Source organism: Oryzias latipes, chromosome 1 (assembly GCF_002234675.1).
Source record: "Oryzias latipes chromosome 1, ASM223467v1".
In the NCBI taxonomy this organism is placed as follows: Eukaryota; Metazoa; Chordata; class Actinopteri; order Beloniformes; family Adrianichthyidae; genus Oryzias; species Oryzias latipes.
The window spans coordinates 8,475,480-8,499,992 of record NC_019859.2 but is presented as its reverse complement, the minus strand read 5'-3'; the positions used below and the strand labels follow the sequence as shown (position 1 = coordinate 8,499,992).

Genomic DNA, 24,513 nt, shown 5'->3' with positions numbered 1-24,513 from the left:
CATTCCAAAGTTTGTTTTGACATTTCCTCTCAGTTATTGCTTTTGTTGGATTGAAAATCATTAAAAAGATGATTCAATGTTATGCAGATGACACCAAACAATGAAGCCTGATGATACTCATCAATTATTAAGAGGTGCTACCTTGTTTTAGAGAGGATAAGGACTCAAAAAAACTATTATTTCCAGCCTGTACACTATCTACTTTTAAACTTGTCCTTACCTGACAATAGACTTTGTACTGTGGAGCAACACAATTCCACGTTTTGCAAAGAATCATTCTGGCACCATTGGAATATCTTAGGTTTCATGTGTAAAAGCTAAAAAGAAATGTATTTTTGGTCTAATCATGAAATCATTACATTTATCTTATTAACTGACAAAAAAGCTAAGTTCATACCGGCCTCTGCAACACCCATTCAAGCGGCTACCTCCAAAGAGAAGTCCATGCAAACGGGCGTTTCAGGCTACTGCAGTCAAAACTCTCGTGTGCACATGTAGCTACAGAAGTTTTTATTTTTCGGGCTCTACGTACAAAACACACGGCCATTGAACACGTGTCAAAAGTTAAATCAGGTTTAACAAAATACAAGGTTTTCCATTGGGCTCCTCCTCTAGAACCATGTGTCCTTGACAGTTATTGAAAACTTTTTGATTCCTAAACACTTTTCTATAACTAGCATTCAGACAAGTATGTATAACTTCAGGGCTTCCTAATATTTTTAAACCATAACTGGAAACCATTAAATAGACTGAAGGTTGTCAACACAAACAGAAACCACTGAGTAACAAAAAATTTAAGACCAAAACATAAGAAACTCAACCAACAAGTCACCAATCCTCTAAAGAACAAGTCTGAAGCTTTAGGCATTAAAATTTAGTTTACTGATAGACATTTTGGTATTTTATCAATGCATTTCTTTAATTTTGAAATAAAATTTCAACTTATTTAACTATGAATTTTGTTTTTTAATCAGTGCAATTCTTCATATATGAAATTAGTTTGATTTATCTGTGTGATTTCTAGTCATATTGTCTACAATTAATGCTTAAATAAACCAATAAATCATATCAAATCAAATCAAGAAAACATTAGGGAGCATCTTTATGGAAGCTACAAAGTAGAAGCAAGGTGGGATTTCAACTCGTTTTACTACTGTGAATTCCTGAAACATTATTTAAACAGTGCCTAACACTGATTTAATGCATATGTAAGTATAATGTGTTTGTTGTCGATGTTCTATGGGACATTTATTAGTATGTTTTGGTGTTAAAGTTTCATTTTGTTATGTGAAGATGTTTTGCACAAATCCAACAAAGTGTAGTTGGATCTCAGTTCGTTGATACGTCAGATCTTCAGCAGGGCTCAGATTTAAAGCCCTGCCCTGTGAAGTGGAGGCTTGGACAGAAGAAGATGAAGGGTGTTAGGGGAAGGAAACAGCTGGTTAGAAGCCCAGAGGATATCAGTCTTCACGGGGAAGTGGGGGTGACGGGATGGATGGCAGAAGAAGAGGCCGTCTAATAATATTACTGCCACAAAGGTGTGTGTGTGTACGTCTGCGTCTCTTCCTTGGGGGATTACAGTTGAGCTAAGAAAGCAAACCCTGGCTGACAGTGTCCGTCTGGCTACTACAAATATGAAACATCCTTCTCTGGATCTGTGCAGCTTTTTTGGTAGTTTACAGCTGTTGGGGGATCTGTGGTTGTCGTTTGATGGATCCTGCAAAGCAGTTTCAATACCCACACACAGAAAGAAGGGGGTTTTGGAAATTAGATAAAATGAAGTGATCCAAATTTTCTCGGAGCAATTAAAGTTCGGTTAAAAGGCAGAGGCAGAGGATGGGAGGAGAAGCTGGGCGGCATCAGTCGCACAGACAGTAATGATGGCGCCACTGCTGTTTAACAATCAAAGATGGGAGGCGGGAACTTGCAAGGAAGTCTCTCCAGGAAAAATACAGGTGTTTGGTACAATCAAAGCTCAGCTTGCAAAAATGACTGGGTTTGAAGTTGAAAGGGGGGGGGGGGGGGGGGGCGCTGGAGGTGAGGGAGGGGGTGGCTGCGGTGAGTGACTGCCTGTATGGACTAAAAAAAAAAATGTTACTCAGAACTGTGGGCAGGTCTCTCCTCCAGGATTTTGAATAATTAACAAGGATAAGGAAGTTGACTACTAGGTGCTTACTGTTTACTTAGCTTGGATTTTTTTCCTCCCCCCTTTGCTGTGGAAGGGAAGTGAGGCTTTACCCCAACGAGCTCTCTGGAGGCTGGCGTGTTGGCAGGAGGATTTGTCTAGAACACCGGTGCGGTTCCCGTGGGACTCGAGGACAAGCCAACCCATCCACAGGCTGGAAAACCTGAATCCGAACTAGGTTTATCGGCAGAAGATTTTGTATACAAAACACACTGCCTATAAGAAAAAAAAAAAAAAAAGCCAGAGAGACTCACATGCAAAATCACAAAGTACACCTTAAAGAATTCAAACTGATGTCTGTCCCCGAGTGAGGGAAACACTCCAGAACATAGTTCCTAACTAATTACTGTAATTAAAAATACAACAGAAACTAACGAGCAATGATGATGCTTGTTTAGGGGGGAGTATGTACAGAAAGATGTTTGTAAGAAAAAGATTTCGTGGAGTAATGGTTTCTCATTTTTTTCCACAAAAAATAAAAAAGTATTTTAAGGAAAAGACATGAAAACTACAAATCCAAGTGAAAAGCTGCTAATGAGTCAGTACGGCGACAGAGATATGATATAATAAGACTTCAACAACATAAAAATGTTAAGTCACTTTTGATTCAAAATGGCAACATCCACAAATCTGATGATTCTAAATCAAAGGTGGGCAAACCTTTTGACTCGTGGGGGCTACAAAGGGTTTTAAAATTTGACAGAGGGAGCAGATGGGTGCGTGTTTTGGTAATCCACCTCATTAGAGAAAGAAATGGAGATTTTTACCATGTCTCAGGGCCATATATGGGGGGGGGGATAACTGCACTTTTGTCTTTTTATGTAAGTTTAAGGGCCTTTATCATGCTATTCTTAAGCCTTTCAGAGAAAACTATAACCATGTATATAATATTACCTTTGGCACAATATAAAACACGTTTTTAATGAAATTTGATTTATTTGTCGCTGCTCTTTTCCTACCCGGAAGTAAGACGACTCGATCTCTGAGGCTCCGCCTTTCCCTCCTTTAGGGTGCCGCCCATTTCATGGCGTGAAACCTACACTCAGCCTCGGCAGCGTGTCTTCATTTCGCCCACGAAAACAAAACGACATCAACACTTTTGCAAAGATGAGCGCACATATTGTGCATATGAAAGGTTTTGGCCGATCTCAGCTAGCTCCTCAGAGAAAGTGTGTGTGTTAACCTGGGGGGCAGGGCTGGCAGCGCAGACTCTTCCTGGAAGGGGCGGTTCTCACTGGTCTACGTCACAATGGGAGAACCCGTCGTTTTTATAGATTGGAAAGGGCTGGTGCTCAGAGCACAGGTTTTTAGAGGAATACTCAGAAATGCATTAAAGGAGCAAAAAAGGGCACAAGGACAGGTCTTGAAATGCCTTTTTAGGCAAGACTTGTTATTTCCACGAAATGAGTCTGAGTATTTTCTATGTGTTTTAACGAAATGTTCTCTCTATTGTATCTGCAGACAAAAATACATTTTCCAGCTGCATAGACTTAGAACTTTTCCAAAATTGTATTTTTTGTACTTTAAATGTCATTATCCAATTTTGGAGGTCTCTTATTATTTGAAGAGATAGATTTCACAAACACTCATAAATTTTTATATATACATTTGTTACTTTGGCATAAACCTAAAAAAATTTATTAATTAAATTTTAAAATCTTTTGTGTCATTCAGATGCAGAGATCAAGAGAAGCTTTTTATCATCCTATAATTATCTTCTCTGTTTAAAAACCTAAATTACCCTGATGGCTGTTCAAAGGTTTGCCTATCTATAAATGTTTTCTCTGATTATATCCAGACAAGTTGACACAATAAGCTTTGATTTGAAATTTTCCCATACGATTGTCTCCACTGATTTTGCTGCTTTTGAATTTTGAGGAAAACAAGAAAAAAAGATGCGAACGACCTGAGAAAATAACACTTACTATGTTTTCACGGAGAAGTTGCTGCTTTTATTGATATAAAAAAAACACAAAGATTTAGCTTCTACTTACAGGGAAATCGGTTAAGATACAAAGAAAAACCCTTAAACTAAGCAACTAAAACACGGATAAACATTAAAATTCCTCCATGGTGTGTAAAGCTGAGGGCTTAACTGTGTATCATAATATAGAACATCATTATCCAGGTAATGCTGAAGGATCTGTGCCTAAGAAGTATCTTATTGCTGCTAGAGCAGTGGTTTGTTTATGTACTGTAGACAAAAGTCATGGAAAAAATGGAAAAAATTAAATGTAATTTTTAACTTTTTTGATTTGATTTTTGATTATAGAATCATTTAAGCTCATGTAAAAGGAAAGATTAATCTGTCAAAGGTTGAAGATTGCCTTTACCCCCCCCCCCATAAAGTGTAAAAAAGACTTACAACAAAATACTTTTTTTGTGCTTAGTTCTTATATTAAAATGGGAGCAACATAAAAATTTAGATATCTTTTCTACTTTAGAAGATTGTATTGTATCTTAAGTCATGGATGCAGTCTTAGACCTTAAATGACCATTACTTGTTGAGAGAAAAGCTTTTTTAAAAGATTTTAGAATACAGGTTCCTAATATGCTTCAACCTTTTACATATTTTTCATAAAAACAAACCAACTAAATTTGCGTAAAGTTTTTACAGTTTAATAAGTTAGATTTTTTAAGCAATTTTGTGTCATGTAGAGAACAAAGATGGTGGCCATTCTCAAAAATAGAATAGATTAAAAAAAAAAAGTCTTGCTTTCCTGTCAACTCATATAGAGAAAGAAAAGTGACAGACGTAAAAAAGTGTTAGACAAAATGCTATTGGTATATTTATGGAATTGTACTCTGTTCATTTTTACAGAGCCTCAAAAGGGACAAATATGGAATTAAAAACAAAACAAAACAGTGCTGGTTCTGGTCCCCACCAGAATGTTTCTGGTGCACATGATAAACTGGAACCATTTTTTCTCCCTCTTGTGGCCCCTAAAGGCTCCATAAGATAAAATTGTATAAAAGGGTGTTTTTTGTTACAAATTTTTTTTGTTTTGCATGCAAAAAAACTTCAAACAGGCTGAACTCTAAGCTCATCTGCTTTTGAAAACTATAAGATAAGCTGCAATTTAAAGTTGAAAAGCCACAATGTGTTTGTGTCAAAGACACGATCTGTTTGGTTTAAGTGCTCATCACGATATCGCTGGTCTGTTTTGTTCTTCCTACTTTACATTACAGGGTAAAATGTTGGGAAAGCAAAACCTATTTATCTATTTAGATGTGGTGTAAATTTGACTTTTTATAAAAATTAAAATACGAATGTATATAAATATAAAAGGTCAGTTCACGTCACGACCAAAGTTGTATCCCGTCTGCCACCAGATCACAAGAGGTCTTTTGGTTTTCCAGGTTTGTGCCTCTATGATGCTTTTTTTTTAAACATTTTCAGAGTAAACTATATCCATATAATATAGTAGTCCCTTTAGCACACTAAAGAACGATTTTTTATTAAATATTAGTTATTTTCGCAGCTCATTTTTCAACCTGGAAGTAAGACAACTCGATCTCTATTGTGAGGAATGAACAATATAATACACTTAAAAGCTCAAAAATGTTGATTTTGCCTGATATAGGCCCTTTAAATTAATAGAAATAATATAGATTTTTTTCACATATTTTTTTAAGTGCATTTGCTTTTACACTGGGAGTTTTCCAGATGAATAAATCAAATCAGGGCTAAAATCAGTCTAAAAAACACTAGCATTTACCTGCATTTACAAACTCATGTGGAAAAAAAAGAGAGAAATCTAAGCAAAGGCAGAAATAAAACTGTCAAACAAACTATCAAAACACGTTTAAAACAAGGAGAATTTGTATACCACTGGCTTGAAACTATACTATAATTAAATGTTATTAAGAAGAGACTTTCTCATTGTGCTTCATTGTACTCTCGGAAATGTGCTAACATTTTAAAGATGTCCGTAAACACCAGTTAGACGAGGTGTGTGGTCCTAAGCTCCCGCATGTGCATCATCCCGATACACAGAAAATATTTTTTTAATTCAAATCCAATCAATGTTCTACGTTTACTTAAACTTATAGTTCTCTAGGGATCCACCAGTTTGGGTGATTTCTGAAATACTGCAGCAGGTGTGTTGGAGCTGTCAGTTTTGGTCCTTGTGCTTTCGGGACATGACCGGAACATCATCGGGTCAGGCTCAGCGTTTTTAAAGTGCTGCTTCAGAGAAAGAGGAGCACTGTGAGGTAGGAAGTCCCTTCCCGCCGGCCTGTCTGTGGTCTGTGTTTGTGAGGTGATTTGAAGCTTCTCCACCAACATGCCGCAACAGGAAAGGAATTAACTCTGAGAAGAGACAACATTAAAAAAAAAGAAAGGGGAAGTCAAAGGAAAAAGATGTTAAAAGTTTTAAATGTCTTGATTCAAAGCCAACTACACCTCCACATGTTATGGGACATTTGGCACACGCTCTGAGTCTACGCTTGGATTTCAACGTTTGGAAGGGTTCTTTTGTTCTCTGAATGAGCAGACATCTCTGTTGGTTTGGCAGGAAAGGCCACATTGGAGCGATAATGTTCCTGGGCTTTAGGCAAACCGCTGCTCAGGAGGGTCTGGCAGGTCCACAGACAGCACTCACTCAGATGCTTGGCTTTATGCATTCATGCTGTAAACTGTTCTTCTCGAGACCATGTGACATGAAATAATCCCAATGTCGGTTCTCTGAGACTCAGGTCAGATTTCCCGTCGTGAGTCGTGCATTCTTTCATAGCCATGTCAATCAAAGGAAAAGAAAAGTATAATACAGTTGAGTTTCAATGTATTTTTTTCTTTAAAATGTTATAATTTTAACAATCCCCCGAGGAAATACAATGAAAACAAGTCTAAGACTTAATATACAACTGAGAGGACAGACAAATGGTGTATACTCATAGTGCTTTTCTACCCACAAGGCCCAAAGCGCTTTACAGTCACAGACCCATTCACACACTGGTGGCGGCTCCGCTGTTGAACACTGGGGTTCGGTGTCTTGTCCAAGGACACATCTATTCATGGGCGTGCAAGGCGGAAATCGAACCTGCAATCTTACCATCATGGGTCGACCGCCCTACCGCTGCACCACAGCGCCCATGATGAAATGATTGGCTCCCTAATGCGTCTCTTATCCGACCATCTTTAGCCTTGTTTCCACTGAGCGGTCCAGTCTGGTTTAGAATGGTCCTGGTCCAATTCATGCAAGCGTTTCCACTCAAAGTTAGACCGTCACGGCGCACGCGACCAGCTTTGCGTCGTAGTAGTACGACCACAGCAAAAGCAAAGCCAACAACAACAACAGAGGCCATCCAGCAGCTCTTGTTTTTCCTGCTTGGCTTTTGGTATTTCGTATGTACAAAGCATTTAATGTTGTTTGAGAGAAGATTGCTGGTGGCAAAGAATAATGGCCTCCCGGCAATCAACGGGTTTCATCATGTGACAACAGTAGCTCCGCCTCAACCGTTCCGTTCTATTTTCCTATGGACCTACAACCAACGGGAAACCAAAAATGGTATGGTTCGGTCCGGCTTAATGGGTCCATTTTATAATGGAAACGCTCAAAATAGCAGACCGGACTGTGGAAACGAGGCTTTTTATGCCACATAAACTTTAATTTACAAGTCAATCACTTTTTGTAGGAGGCGTGAGCAAAATCCAGACGTCCTAAGAACCTTTTTCCATTTCAGGACTTGATACAAACCCAACAGTACGAAATACTGTAGTACTGTAAATGACCACTAGAGGCAGGCTTTACATAACAGCAAATTCCCAACAAGTCTGGTGGTGGAGATCGTACCATTTTAGATTGATGGAGGAACTTTTTAGAAAAGTAATTCTTTTTTTATGTTCATGACAACTCTGTTGGGGGTAATATTTTTAAATACGTTGTTCTGATTTTGTTAAAGCCCAGATTAGTTTATCAGGGAAATGTTTATTTGATTGGCAAGTGCTTGAACCAATGAAAGTCTCAGTTTGCTTCGTCCCACCCTTTTGCCCATTTTTATGGTATCAAGTTGAGCAAAGTAAACTCCAGTCCATATACACGTCCTTTTCCGACGTCATTTTTATTATTCAGAATATCACAGGTGATGTCAGAGATTAATGGTGGAATATATTTATAAGTTCAAGAAAGAATACAAATACGTAGAGTTAATAAAGTTATTATGAAAACTAGCAATTTAAAAGAATATTTAGAAGTACACATGGTATTTTCTAATATTTAATGGTATTGTTGGATTTGAAGTTAAGCATCATAGTATGTGACGTTTTCTCTGAACCTTTTAAATGTTAAAGCTTGTTAACCAATTATGTGGTTTACTCAAAATATAAAGATTTTTGTGTTGTTTTCTTTTTCTCTGAATTTCTTTTTTGTTTTCAATTTTAAACATTAGATTAAAGTTTACTTCACACATTGAAGAACGCACCGGGTCTTTGAAAACTAAAGAAGGCGTGACAAATTCAAATGGACCCACTCCCATCATCTTTGGATCTTTTGTAAACGCGTTCCCAGTGTCTTTTAATTTGATTATGCCAATTTTACCCAAACTATATCTTTTTTTAACTGTAGTAGATCATTAGATATTCACCTCTAAATTGTGGGCGGGACTGCAGCCAACAGAGACTTTCCTCACCGAAGATTTTCATCATGTGAAGGATGAGCAAAGCACATCTGTCACTTCTGTTCCAACTGATCACAAAAATCTCATCATTTTTAACGTCACATAAAAAATTCTTTTACCGCAGCAGCTGATTGTCCTCCTCCACCAAACCCTATGATCTGTGTCCTCCTCTTTCACCATCGACTCCACATCCTCCATCACTGCACCTATCAATCTCTCCTTCGGTCTTATTATAGTAAACATACTAAATATTAGAGAATATGATCAGCGTATATTATTATCAACTGTTTTTGTAAACTTCTGTTTAAATAACATGTTCAAATACTGTTGCTCATATCTTTCTGCTGTTTTAAAAATGTTTTTAAGGCCAAATGCTGAATGGATTCTCACATTTCAATTATGTTTAGGTACATGTCATACTTCAAAATAATAAAGGTTTGTAATACCGTGGCTGTCCAAAAGTGGCTGAAAACATCACACCCACTGCAATAAAAATAGTTTTTTTTGGGTGTTTTTAACATGTTCTTGTGACATTTTTCTGACATTTTATTTTACTCAAATTGTTGGAGCTGAAAAATGCCGTTTGACGAAGATTGTAATTACGACAAATGCACTGGACGGAAAGAAACAACAACACCCATTCTGATGAATCCACTTTTAGACAAAGAAATGCAATAACATCTCTGTTTTCCTCGTCTGAACTGAAATCTGACACAAAACTGCATGGCTCCAATATTGCTCGCCATTTTTGTTGCACCGCTAACGGTAGGTTGGGGGTGTGAGGGGTTTTAAGCTAACAGGAGTCAGGAGAGCATGTAAACAGAGAGCTCTCAGAAACGGGAAGGAGGGCAGGGTTTTTTTTATGGCCTTACAGTCCCGGCCACAACTCAGAGGTGAATTTCTAATGAACTCCTGCTGCTCTGCAGAAACTATGTCCCCGCTTTTCTGATTTTGGCTAAAAACGACAATCGTAATTAAAAGCTGATGGATGATTTTAAAATAGATCAAAAGATGATCTGAGTAGGACTGTAAAGCAGGCTTTGCATGTGTTTAATGCAGTGCTTCTCAAATAGTGGGGCGCGCCCCCAGGGGGGGGCACGAAGCGATGCCAGGGGGGGCGCGCGGTGGTGGCGGTTTTAGGCACAGGTTTGTCCGGTGCGCAAATTTAACGTGGGGGCAGCGGTGACAGCGGCTCAGTGCTTGGAAAATAATCTGGTCCACTATTCGGTTCCTATTGTCTGTTCTGTCTGTCCGCGGCTGCGCGAGTGAGAACGAAAGGGGAGGGGTGGTGTGGGCCCTGTCTGCCAGGGGAATCGGGGCACGCGGACCACTGCTACCGCTGCCTGTTGCCCAAGATCACCGCTGCCCTTAGATTCCTAAGCTCATGCTAACAATGTCATTCTTTATGAACTATTGTAGACATTTTGATGACGTGTCTTTATTTTCCATCCACGTTTTCTTTGTCTGCCTGTGGTTTAGTTGGTGTCAGACAGACATAAAGACAGCAGGTAATGCAGGAAAACAGCTGCACTTTTATGAGATCAGAAATAAACAATCCGTCATTTAGAAAAAAAAAATCAGCACGTTTTTACCTATTTCTTCAGACTAAAAACGTTAAATATATTGGTGCTGCTGTGTTAATGTTTCAGATCAATTTAGATTTAATATTATTTATTGATTGAATTATTTTTTTCAGCATCAAATGGTTCAGTTGGTCAAAATGTTTCTAGTTTAAATAAGGAATGACAGATTTTTTTTATTTCAGGTACTTTCAGCTTCTTTTTTGTTTTAGACTAGAACAGGGTTTCTGTGGCTAAATAAAGTTAATATTTGTTGAAAGTGGATTTATTTTGCTTTTTTCTTTTGTTAGTGTTAAAAGATACAATTTTAGGTATACAAATTTTATAGATACTGACCTGATGTATTGTCACCGCGCGAGTGTGTCTGTGTGTGTGTGTGGGGGGGGGGGTTATGGGGGGGGGGGGTCAGGGGGGGCGCGAAACATTTTCTTTTCCTAGGGGGGGCCTGGCAAAAAATAATTGAGAAGCACTGGTTTAATGTAAAGTTGTGTTTTTGGAGTTGGGAGCATTATAGTCATTGCTGATGCTTAAAGGATGCAGGGGGATGTTGATTCCTTCTATTTTTCTTTAATGGAAACCAGAATTCCAGACCGATTCCAGAATGTGAGACAGAAAATTAAGAACTTTCATTAAACCCCTGTACTGCTGCTTTATCAGTTACTTTTCTAGTTTTTACTTCTTTAACATTTTAATTAAGTCTTTTCCAATTAATATTCTTTTTCTTACTTTTGACATACTCTCCCCTGATCCAAAAAGGAGTTTCCATTTTCCAGGAAGCGGTTGTTAACACCTCATGGCTCATACTTCCTCTGAAATGTAAAAAGGAAGCTGGTAATGCTGAGATGATCCCTCCTCGTGCAGACCTTCACGTCCTCTTCCTCCTCATCACACACCTTTTTCAAAGGGGAAGGGGGCGGAGCCTGAAGCGGCTCTAGACAAACGGGCTGTCATAAAGTTAGTCAGTGCTGGGAAGGCTGCTCACCTGAGCGCCCCACGCGCACGTGCCTCACCTGGAGCGCCGGGGACGGAGAAATATGATGAGGATTTTATTTTTCTGGAGGCATTTCTCGAGGAGCAGCAGAACTGATCCGGGTTGTTTTAGAGGAGAAACCGCAGCGACTCCAAAGCAAAGACAGGTATATGGTTGATTTTATTTGAATCATTTTTAACAGTGTTGCGTCTTTAAAACATTTTGTGCAAACAGAAAACCCCACTTTAATGCACACTGCAGGGTTTTTTCTCATTTTATGTTTGCACTGCATTTATGTCTGTGGTGCAGCTTAAAACACATTCAATGCTAAACCGTTGAAGGACATTCAAGGAATATTTATTTAAATATGGATCTTTATAGGAAAGAAACAACAAATCAAAAACTTAAAACGTATCAAGGTTTTTTAAAAAGGGGGCAATGTTTCAGAAATTAAAATATTTCCATTCAGTTTTCTTTCAACTTTGTGCTTTCTTTAAATAAATAAAATGAATTAAAGTTTCTGATTTTTTTTTTTTTGTGCTTAAAATTTTGAAAATATCACCTTAAAGTAGTCAAAAGGCCGTAAAAAGTCAGTGTGTTAAAAAAAATGAAACAAAAAATATAAACTAATCCATTTTAAAGCAAACTGAAGCTTCTTTTTTATTTTTTTAAACACATAAAAAGGAGCTGTGCAGCAGCATCCACCTCCCATTAGTCAGTCTGAATGAAAAAATGTTTTGTTAAAAGAATTTTTTCTCATTAGATGTCAGTTCACAGTACCACATTTTACTATTATATATATATATATATATATATATATATATATATATATATATACACACCTAAAAATACAATGTTAATCACTGACTGTTGTGTGTTTGTTGCTTGGCGAATGACTTAGAAATCCTGCTCTTTTGACTCTTTAAGAACATTTTTCCGTTTTTAAATACAGGTATGTAAAAAATTAGCAAAAGTTTTTGATGCAAAAGTATCCAACGACCAGTTATTTGTGGATGAAGTATTTCAAATAGATTTACTCAATATCTTGCAATAGAACTAAAGGAGTGATAAACAAAACATAGCTGTTTTTCTATATTTGTGTTTAAATGTTTTGATTAGTTTCTTTCAGTCATAGATGCGGTTTTAAGGTTTTAGAAAAACTGACATTTAATGTTGCAAAAGTTACAAAGATTTGGAATAAAAGCATTTTGTTTCCAGTGTTTTTTCAGTCATTTAGAAGAAATAAAATAATGTTTTTACTTAACAATATGAAATAATTCCTAAATTTAAAAAAAGCCAGATAAACCTGCTGCAATTTTTTGTGCTTTTTCGATTAAAAAGTCTCGAGTCTGGCGTGAAATCCGGTTTTTATTTTGCTGTGTGAACGCGCCGAATGCAGATCTGGATTTAAAGTAACCCGAAATATTTAAAACTGCACAAACCTCTTCTCTTTTCTTTGCCTAGGAATAAAATGACGTCCTTTGTGTCTGAAGGACCTCTGCTCTTCATCCCACAGTTCGAGCTCAGAGGAGCAGATTAGCCGAGATTAGAAAAACAGCGCTGCACGTCGCCAGTGTAATCCTCGCTCAGGTGTGCAGCCCAAAAAAAAAATTTCAGACGGTTCAGATCCGTTTTTTGCAGTTTGTTTTGACATGTTTCTCTTGAACTTGGCCGCTGAGCTCGTTTGAGTTGGACTGAAATGCGTTTGAAGTTTGTCATTAAAGGGACTTCTAAGGTGACCCCTGTCTAAGAGCTGTGCAGCAGCGTCCGCCTCCTGGAGCCGGTTCCCACACACTCTGACATCTGGGACCCAAATCTTTCATCTCCTTCTTAGGATTCTAAACTTTCCATTCCGGCGTTTTTGTTTTTGTCGTAATAAAACCGTCATTGGGCCTCAGACTTGTAAAACTCCGACCATGCCGGGTCTTGGTCGGGCAGGTTTTATGACCCCCGGCTCTGTCATTGGGGGCCGACCTAACGCCACCTGTTTTCCTGAGGTACTCGGAGAGCTCGGGGCGGTTTCACAGCCGGAGGAGCATGCCTGAGCCGGGGTTTGTTTACGGTCCTGTCAGCGGCTGCAGAGTCTCTGCGTGAACCGTCCCACTGTAAGTCTGGGCATTCTCCAGAAATTACAGAGCAGCCGCTCCGGCTCCGGGCTGACGTGAAATAAATCAGGCTGACCTTCAATATCGGACCTTTAATTAGGGGATGCCAAACTAATTGCTTTACGATTTCATTCTGCTCAGAAAGCAACTCGGAGCTGCTGTGACTCAAAGAAACTTTGTTTTAATAAATTTGCTTCCTGTCACGAATCTTTTGAAGGTTAAATTATGGAGACTTAAGCCCTAATGTTCTTAAAAATCTTTCTAACAATGCCCAACTTTGGGATTTCTTCTATAAAATAACAATTTGGGAGAAAAAAATAGCATCATTATGGTTTAGAAGTAATAATAATAATAATGGATTGGATTTATCTGCACTTTTCAAGACACCCAAAGCGCTTACAGTGTGTCCATTATTCATTCACTCCTCATTCATACTTGGTGATGGTAAGCTACGGTTGTAGCCACAGCTGCCCTGGGGCAGACTGACAGAGGCGTGGCTGCCATTTTGCGCCTACGGCCCCTCTGACCATCACCGGGATCATTCATGCGCATTCGCACACCAGTGGAGCCACACTGGAGGCAAGGAGGGTGAAGTGTCTTGCCCAAGGACACAGCGACATTTTGGCTGGTGGGAGCGGGGATTGAACCGCCAACCCTTTGATCATTGGACGACCCGCTCAACCACCTGAGCCACTGTCGCCCCAAGTAGATAACATCTTAAAGGGTTCAGCCTAAAAATAAAAAACACAGCATTAAAATTGAAATATTTGCACTTCATTTTCAAGCGGCATTCAGTGAAAACGTAAAAGAACGGTTCTTTATCATCTTAGACCTTTTATGTTTTTCATTTAAGTTTTTTTGCGGTACCAAACCGTAAAGCCTGTTTTGTTTTGGTCACTTGCAGTTTTCCTCTCCTTACTTAATTTACGATAAAGTTGTGTTTTTGTCTGAAGTGAACCCTATCCGAGTTCAGGTGAATTTTCACACCTGCCCCAAAGAAAACAGCCTCTACCAGCTCAGCGGCCTTGTGGTAGAAAATCTGCCCTAAAAATGGAAGGTCGTGAGTTCAAATCCACCGTGGAGGCTTACCAAAGACTCTGAAAATGGGACTCTCAGCTTTAACACTCAGGACGGTTGTATTGGCGTAAAAAAAGAGTTTTGCTCTGGAGTTTGATGTTAGAGAATTGCCAAATGCCGCTCTGAAAGAGGGAAGATGTGGGTTGAGGTGGTCGTCCTCACTGTGGTGGAATTCTAAAGCCACGTTCACACCGGCCTCGCCAAAGCGTCTTGTCCTTTCTTGTTCCAAACTCTTCCATTCACACAAAGCTACGCAAGTATCTACAACCGTTTTTGGGCGGTTGAACTCCCATTGAAAGGTAAAGCAGTTGACCAATCAGGGATTTGGTAGTGACGTATGAATGGCGTCCTTTTTAATTCATGGAAGTACCAACCGTTTAAAAATAGATCATGGAGGAGAAATTAATAATTGCAGTTTGTGCCCAGCAGGAATGACATGACAGCAGGTCTTTCATAAATTGAATTAAATGATTCACCCGATTTGCACCGTATCATCAACACCGAGCCTCTTCCCGCTGTGCGTACATGCTTAAGCAGTGACCGTCCAGTGTGAACACCGTCTGCTAAGAGCGCGTTCAAGAACTTGCATGCATCGCTTTCTTGATACCCGGTGTGACCGTTGCATCAAGCTTTCCTGACTGCAGGTTTTGTGTTTGTTGAGTTTTCATTGGATCCCTTTTTTTTTTGTTTTTTTTTTTTGGTTGTTGAATTATTTGACTGAGGTTTATTTTCTTTTTTTGTTTTTAAAGCTGATCTTGTTATCTTTGATTCATGGCGTTGATGAAGACCGACAAAAAGGCTTCCTGTCGTACTGAAAGATCTCTTTGCAAGCTGGTTTGGCACAAAACTTTAACAAGCCTTCCATCACCTGCAGGAATCTGTGGCCACGCCCCCTTCACTGGCGGCCAGCATGGCCAAAGCGCACATTCCTGCGGTGTGTTGGGGACAGGATACAATCTCAGCGGGCCCTTAATTATACACATGAAGTAACTGTTCTGCTGTTGTTGTTGGACTCTGGATCTCTGTCTCCAGAGCGCCGTCAGTCTGCGGATGGTGGAGCCTTCCTTGCCGCCAGCGTGCAACAGGCGGGGCGTTTTACACGTCTCTGTCTTGTACCCCGCCTGGGGGCCTGTTGTCATAAATCAAAAGTGATCCATTGAAAAAAAAAACTGGTTCTTCTGTCTGCCAGGCTTCATCTTCACAAACCTCAAAAACATACAAATAGACTTTGGCCCACAGCCATACCTCCCTGGAACGTCTTCCTCCACCGAGCTGTTCTCCTGTCAACACTCCCCGTCTTCTTCGTCCAACCCCCCCGGCTCAGAGCGCGAACGGCCTGCGCTGTTGTCGCTCTCTGCGCTCGTCTTTGACTGTCTTCCATGGGAAGTACCTGGCAGCGGATGCATGTGGCAGGCCTCTGTCTGGACACGTTTACCCCCCCCCTTCCATGTCTTCATGGACATGCAGCGTGAGAACGGTTGTATCCATGGCAATGGGAAAGGAGGGGGGGGGGGTATTTGTTTTTTTAAATGATGTACACAATATTTGGACCCGAAAGGGTGAAGCTTTAATCCAGAAATACAGATCTGCAAAAAAACTCCTCCGAATTGAAAGATGCTTGAAGTCTGCTTTGGCTGCATGGCTTCCATCTTTCTATTCCAATGCTGAATGTGAAAACTGGATTTTAAAAAAGTCTAACAGTTTGGATTTTGGACACTTGAAAGCAGAAAGCCACCCTGTACCCTTGTGTTAAAGACCCACTCCTCTGAAAACTGTGGTTTGCATGTTTTTAACATGTTCTTGTAGCATTATTCTCATGCTGGAGGACGTGTATTTTTTGGGAATAACTGTGAATCTGGAAAATATACTGGACGGGACTAAAGCTCCCTGATCCGCTCCATTCTGATGCATGACTTGCAGAGCATGCAAACAGAGAGCTTTCTGGCACAGGGAGGAAAAATGGCATAATCGTAATTAAAAGACCACTGGGAACACTTTTTAAATATATAAAAACATGATCCAAGTGGGACTTCAAGGGGCCAACCCATCCTGATGTCTTTGTGGTCACTGACATGGCCGGTCTGCCAGAGGGTCACTGGTTCGATCGGTGGAACAGATTCCCAAACCTTTCACCCAACTGTGGTAACCCTTAAGCAAGCCCTCATCCGCTGTTGCGCTAGTGGAGCTTCACGTGGCTACAAGCTAATCTGTGGTTTTTTCTAAAAACGTGTTTCACTCTTAGCACAGGAAAAAGTACCTGTTCAAGAACTTTTCAGTCTCAGCTGCTACTTTTCCTTCATAATTTTTGGAATTGATTAAAAAAAAAAAAACATTTGATACTTGATATGTGAGCGCTTTTCTTCTACCTTTTTCCACTTTAAAATTTAGATGAGAATTTTGTGCAGTGATTGATTAAACTAGAATTTATAGTTGTATAGAAATTCTTAACCTTTTTAAAACTGGAGCTGTCGCCAGCAACATCAAATAACAGACGCTCAACAGTTTGCGCAATTAATCTAATCCCAACAGATTTTCATGCAGCATTACTACACTTTAGTGGAGTAAAGTGTTTCATATTGGGGCAAATCTGCTTTCCTCAGTTTCTGACAGAATCCACTGGAATTACACTAAGTGCACAAACAGTTGACGAGTTACGGTTATTCAAAAAACAGTGTGGAACAGTTCAGCTGAGTGCAAAATGTATTTTTAAAGTTAACTCCAAATTAAAAGGAGCTGTCGCCTTCCGTCCTTTTCATGTGGCAGACTTTGGAGAGATTATATTTTTGAGTTGACCTTAGATTGCATTAGTCTTCACACTGAGAAATAGTAAACATAAGTTATTATGTGGCAATCCTAGCAAATGTATGAACCATATCCTTTTGTGGCAATTTTTTTATCAGTTGAGAACAAAGAACAGAACTGTGAAGGTGGAGATTGATACGACTAACTGAACCAGCTAAGTCAATTAAGTCACAGATTCTACAAGTAAAAGATGAGAGTTCTGCACCTATGAAAACATTACAGCCCTTTCTTATTATTTATGTGTGACAACTTGCAAAATTGGTGACTGAAAATTACTTTTTTGCCCCACTGTACGTCCTTTGTGCCCCTCAGTAGAAGGTTGTGTACCATTAATTTAACGTAGAGTTATCAATTTGGGAATTCTCAAGAACTTTAACATGGCTAGCTAAAACCGCTAATACTATTTTTGTGTTTCTTTTTGCAGATCTTTTTAATGTACGATCATTTGGCCATGTGCTGAGCTTCTGATTTACCTAAGAAGACATCAATTCATCCACAGTCCGGCTTACAAACCAGCTGCTCACATGGCCCACCCCTATGAGCCGTGGCTGAGGACAGCACCACCTGGTGGCAGCTCAGACGACATGAACATTCCCTCCTGGTGGGATCTTCATCGTGATGTGCAAGCAGGGAGCTGGATTGACCTGCAAACTGCACAAGGATTGCCTCCTGTGAGTCCAGGGAGCTCCATGGGGCTTCAGCCCTCCTTAGGGCCCTATGGGTCCGACCCACAACTGTGCACACTGCCACCAGCCCAGCTATCTCCGGCGTCGCATTCGCCCCACCTTTATCCGCAGGATGGCTTCAAGATGGAGCCGATGGCCTCTGATATGCTGCAGCAGGAGGCGTACTCCCTGGAGGAACCTCCGGAGACCTCGGTGTCACATCGGCCAAAACCGCAGCGCCGTTCCTCCTCCAGGGGCGCCGGTCAAGCGGTGTGCCGCTGCCCCAACTGCGTCCATGCGGAGCAGATGGGCCAGAGCCCCGATGACAGCAGGAGGAAGCACATGCACAACTGCCACATTCCCGGCTGCGGTAAAGCCTACGCCAAAACCTCCCACCTGAAGGCCCACCTGCGCTGGCACAGCGGCGACCGGCCCTTCGTCTGCAACTGGCTCTTCTGCGGCAAAAGATTCACCCGCTCGGATGAACTGCAGCGCCACCTACAGACACATACCGGCGCCAAAAAGTTCAGCTGTGCGTTGTGTCCTAGAGTGTTCATGCGCAATGATCATCTCGCAAAGCACATGCGCACACACGAGTCCCCGCCGGGACAAGGCGAGGAGCGGGTGAACGGAGAGGGGAGGGCAGATAAAGGCTTTGATGGGGCCACGCCCCCGCAGTCAACGTCTGACGGGGCAGAGCCCCCGCTGAAGCTGAAGTGTGAGGCAGACCCCTCAGGCCAGGCCAGCTAACTTCACCTCCGATTAGTTCAGGGTACGCCGGCTGCTTCCCGCTCCGATACAGAGGTGGCATAGAATTGCAGTAGAATAGAGAGTAGGTGAAAGATTTGACTGACGGGACAGAAACGTAGAAGGGTGAAGCTGTTTGGAGCTCACGGACACAGGAGGATGTCCTTCTAGGTCCAGAAGGTCACAAAGAAGGTTGCTGAGCCAAAGCGAGAGCTGCAACCAGGAGGAGGCCACAGAAAAACGGCGGCTGGTCTGAAACACATCAGTGCAACAAAAACAGACCCGTTTCAAAAAGATGACGAATATTTCTTTATGTGAAAGTTTGCTTTCAGTCAAATGAAACAGTTACATAATATATTAGGATTGAATATTAAGATCGAGTGTTCTACAATGTGACGGCTGATCGCCAGAGGCGTGTTTATTTTCACACAGTCTGACAGCAGAAAGGACTTGATGACAGTCAAACAACGACACAATGTGAACAGGTATTCAGGACGGAGCAAACCAAGGCAGCGCGTTGCTTCTGAGAGGAGGAGGACGAATCACAACAAGCTGAGCCTGAACGTTCAAAGAGCCGTCTAGAAGTGGAAGCTGACCTGGATGGGAAACTGGTTTCTGTTGGAACACGTTGGCGACAGCAGGAAACAACAGATCCATCAATGTTTTCGCTCTCAACGGTGGATCAAAAAGGCAGTAATATGAGAAACAAACAAAACGCACCTGTGGTGAGATGCATCCCCCCTTCTCTCAGCACCACGTTGCGTTTTTCCGTCTATTGTTTAAGTTTTTACTGTCGGTGACAGCTTTTCTGTGGAAGTCTCAAGACAGCATGAAAGCATGCAATTTGACTAGTTTTATCTTCAGAAAATGAAACGTTTTTCTCAAGTTTATAGCACAAAGTCCACAGGAGTGAGGATTTGTTTGAAAATAAAAAACATTTAAAATAACCAAAACATAATTTTGGAAACAGTTTTATAGAAAATGCAGTTGTTGTTTTTGTTTTACAAACAATGAAATAGAATATTCTACTTAAGCCGGTCTTTTTTGTTTTGGGGAAAGAGAAAAAATGTCAATGTGAACAAGAATGAGTGGATTAGCATTAGAGGGCCAAATAGAATAACCAACCCCTACCAACTATCAAAAACAAGTAGTTTTTTATATCATTATTTTAAGGTTTTTAACATAGATTTTATATTATCCCCCTTGAGTTTGTATTTTCAGTCAGTAAAATGTATGTAAGCTTAGACATACAAAGACTTAGTACCAAATCAAGATGGCTTCTGTTGATGTCAATGGGTGGAAATATAATTTTATCCTATTTTGTGTTGTATTTACAAATTTAAATATAAAAGACCACCAGTTTTCCACAGCTGGGTGCGTGAAATTTTCTTTCATGTCAACCCGCTGGAGGAGTAAGGTGCAATCATAATCTCTAAAATTATTTTTATATGTTTTTGGTAAGATCGGACACACAACCTCCCAATTTCCAGGCAAGCATTTTCTTAATACCATGGTTTATTTACAGGAGTTAACAGCTTTTATTATCTCAAGATAACTCGGCTGTCTAAATATTAATTATGAATCAGTTTTTGAAAAATTATAAGATAAAAAAAATTGAATTTTTTTTTCTTTTCTGGGGGGGATTGGACAGGCGTAAAAAATTTTTTTGAAATGGCTTCCATTAGAGTGACTGACTTTTGAATTTTGCAGGTTTTTTTTAGACAAAATTGAAAGCACCTGGTTGAGCCAAATGCTGCCGATACCTCCAGCGGACTTTCACAAAAGCCAATAGCTACTTTCTAAGCCGAGGCGTTGGCATCCAAACTTTGATGGGTAACAAAATTATATTGCCTCCTTGACCAACACTTTTTTTTAAAGGGCCTATATCATCCAAAGTTAACTTCTTGAGCTTTTAAGTGTATTATAATGTTAACTCCTCACAAAAAAAAACAAAACGGTCCAAAGCTGTAATACGAAAGGCTTAAGAATAGCATGATGTGGACCCTTAAAGAAATCAAAATGATCAACAGAGGAAACGTCCAAAAAAATGTATTTGTTCTAGTTACTTTTTGTCTAGTTTGTGAAACAAAAGCGTGTGTGGACTCAACACGTGACTGTTTGGGTTTTAGATCTATCTGGCTGTGTTGCTACGCTGTTTTGAGATGCCAGAACCGGTCAGAGTTAGCATTTCTTGCTAAATTAGCGAATTTGAATTTCTAGCAGCACTTAAAACTTTTGTCAAATCTGAAAGTTTGCTTCTTCAAATGGACCAATTTAGATTTTCCTTTTGAGGTTAGTTTTCATGATGACCCTCGGCATTCTGTTACTTTTCTACTTTAGTTTGAGGCGGGTTTCTTTCTTTTTTTTAAATTGCTAGTTAATGACTCCGATGAAAATTGTGTTGTTTTTGCTTTTTACCATGTTCATGTGGTGTTTTTCTGATGATGGAGGACATATATTGAGAAAATTTAGCTTAAAATTACAATTATGAGAATGTCTTTGTTCAAATGGTTATGAACACGAAAAAAGGAGCAGACCATAAAAAACGTGATTGAAAAAAGAGGTTATTTGTGACGTAGAAAATACTCAAGCTCCCTGTTCTGCTCCATTCTGATGCTTCCACTTGTAAACAAAATAGATCCATAAATCTCTTAGTCCGAGCCATCTGGCTCTAGACTGTACATCTGGATAGCTTGCCATTTTTGTTGGTAAGGGATGTAAGCTAACAGGAGAGACTGTAAACAGAGAGCTCTCAGAAACCAGGAGGGGAAAGGGGGTTGTTGCTCCACGCCAATGGTCCCATCCACAATGTAGAGGGAAATTTCAAATAAAGTACTGCCGATCTGCAGAAATTATGTAAAAAAAAAAGATACTAGTTTTGTTTATCTTGACTATAAGCGGCATAATCATAATTAACATACCAATGGAAACACTTTGAAAATAAATAAAAGAGGATCAGAGTGGGACTTTGAAACACACTAAAGGCCTTTACGAAAGACCACAAAAAAATCTTTGAAGAAGCTGGTGAGCTTTTAAAAGTGTAACAAATACCAAAGACATACAAATAATATATATTTTTGACTTGTGTGCTGGAAAGAAAATGAAAACAATGTTTTGTTTAGTACGTATTTCCTTTCGTCAAAATAAGTAAATTACACCAACATTGGTAGCTCTGCTGCCCTCTTGTGACCAAAGATCATAGCAGCAAAAAATACTCATGTTTCCTTGAAATAATGTCTCGAATAAAAATTTAATTTCACCTGGTTAAAAAAAACCGCTCAAGCAGAGCAAGTTTATGAGTAATGTTGCACATTTTTCAAAATTCAGTCTCTTTATGGGTAGATTCTGGTCAAGATCATCTCTAATATTTAAAAGAAAGATGACAACATTAAGGAGGTGAATGCAAACATGAGCAGTTTCACAAATCTGAAAAATTACAGTGCAGTAGAACTACTATTAGATTTTTTTTTTTTTATTAAAAAGAGACACACTTTTGTTAAAGATGGAATAAAAACTGATCAAAAAATGACAGAATAAAGAGAACAGAGAAGACAATAATGAGGAAAATAAGTTTTAATTTTAAGGTTTTTCTTTAAACTTCCATAATCACTATTGCATAATCTGTAGTCGAGTAGCATGCAGGATGTTAGGAAGTGTGAACTTCATTACAGAAGATAAACCCAGAAACTTTAAGGGAGGATGAAAGTTTATATTTATACATAGAAGCTATTGAAGACTGCTTAAATTTTAGTCAATCGCTGCTTATTGACTAGTATTATTAATATTTGTTGATGCTCTTTTAGATAGATTTATTATATTTCATTTTACAGAAACTGGTTTTTACATAAAGTGCCTTAGTTGTGGAAACTGTAATAAATAAATTAAACACAAAGTTGTAACTTCTATTTAATCTATGATTGTCAATTAAAGAGAAATAAAACTACAGGTTTTTTTATGTCTTGTCTTTATTTTATGAGAAAAGTACAAACTGGAACCAAGTTGTTTGTTTTACTGCCTGTTTTTGCAGCAGTTAATACACGTATAAAGAATAGAATTATAAGAACTAAACTTTTAAGGTACTTTGTCATTGATAGTAACATTTATAAGCAAGTCTATTTGGAGTTTATGATGAATAATAATGGATTTATCATTTTATTTTGAAAAGAAATGTGTAAAAGAAACAAAACCAAAAAAAGGGTAAAAATACCTTCCGTCCATCCATCTTCTGCGTATGCTGGGTTGGATTTTCAGCGGAGATGCCCAGACCTCCTTGTCCACAGGATCCTCCTCCAGGTCTTCAAGGCGCACAGAAACCAAAGACCCTCCAGAGAATCCGGGGTTTTTAGGATGTTTATGTAAGCCGCTTGTCTCCAGGATCTCATCTTTTCAGTCATGACATTAAGGAAAGGAGAGATCAACTAGTAAATGCATAGCTTTGCCTTTTGGCTCAGCTCCTTCTATACCACAACTGATCCAGCAGAAACTCTTTTGCTCAGTGCAGGAGATCATTGTCTCCACGAACACAGAGAGGGAAAACCATCCTTTTCCAGTGGAGAATCATGGCCCCGCCAACTTGGAGAAGCTAGTTTTCACTTCTGCCACTTCAACACTTGACTAGTCTCCTCCAAATGTTCTGGTTGAGATGAAATTTAAGAATCCCCAAAGTAGAACTGATATCAAAGGTCATCCTTGCATTTGAAACACGCCTGACTTACTGCCAGCAATATAAACTAGGCTACTATTCAGGTTAAACAGAGACTGGACTGACCCTTAAGGGGACCCCACCCCCCATACTCCTCTCTTGGAACCCAGCGAGGGATGAACCCAAAATACGCCAAACACATGTGAAGTGAAAGGGTAAACTCCCATCCCTCTCCAGTTTCTTGTACCAGATGTTCATAGGCATTACAAGACCTGGTACGGGTCCACAACATCCAGAAATGTTAGGTCCTCGGTGGACCAGCCCTAGTGGTTTGACCTGGCTGCAGACGAGATGGGCGGAAGCGAAAATTGTACAAAACCCTACCCCAAAACAGGTCAGCATTAAAGAAATAAAACAGAAAAGAAAATGAGACTTTTATTAAAGTTATAAATGGTAAAACTGTAACTGCTAGGGTCACCAGTTAAAATAAACTTCTCTTTTTTTTAGGGATATGGGTACCCTAAAACTCCTTCGTTTATGGGGGACTTCCGGTTGTGGCTGCTGATGTCTGCAGGGCCTCCTGGAGCTTTGCCACAGACTTTAACCACCTCTGTGCCTTCAGCCTGAGTGATGGACTGACAAGGACACTGTTATAAATTACAGAATCTACTGCAAACTTCATAGAAAGATAGAACATGTGTTTGTTTATTATACATCTGGACTTTGAGTCTGTAACAAAAATTCTATTCTATTTTTATTGTAAACCTACAAACATGTGACTCCAAGTGGCCATAGCAGATGTAAACATCATGGGTTACTAAGAAGAGTTAAAAATAATGATTTTACTTTAGGACCTAAAAAATTCAAGCACGCTTCCCTGACTGAAACAAACATTTACAAAAACTACAAACCTGTATTTCAGATTCCGCCGTTTTCAGAGATTTATTAACTTCGGGTGTTTCGAATTTAGTTTGAATTAAAGCTACTCTAAACTCTATAGGGATTAAAAGAGTGCTAATGAAAGGGGAAAACGGGGCTGCAGCAGCGAGGTTCACATTATTTTGTTCTAAAGTTATAAAAATCAGCGTCGTGTGTTTTTCGTGTTTTATTCGCGTGCATTCA

General features: G+C 39.6%; 1 protein-coding gene and 1 long non-coding RNA gene across 2 annotated transcripts; one reads left to right on the top strand and one right to left on the bottom strand.

The window, feature by feature from the left end:
• Nucleotides 1-11,234: 11,234 nt before the first annotated feature.
• LOC101171224 (transcription factor Sp6) lies at nucleotides 11,235-22,691 on the top strand. The gene is made up of 2 exons (XM_023955169.1): nucleotides 11,235-11,519; nucleotides 17,762-22,691. The coding sequence occupies exon 2, from the start codon at nucleotides 17,862-17,864 to the stop codon at nucleotides 18,750-18,752; it is 891 nt and encodes a 296-aa protein (XP_023810937.1). The 5' UTR covers nucleotides 11,235-11,519; nucleotides 17,762-17,861; the 3' UTR covers nucleotides 18,753-22,691.
• Nucleotides 20,273-24,463, bottom strand: LOC110014121. The gene is made up of 3 exons (XR_002873310.1): nucleotides 24,303-24,463; nucleotides 23,911-24,026; nucleotides 20,273-23,131 (listed from the first exon to the last, which is right to left on the bottom strand). It is a non-coding gene; the product is annotated as an uncharacterized LOC110014121 (long non-coding RNA).
• Between the last annotated feature and the right edge of the window lie 50 nt (nucleotides 24,464-24,513).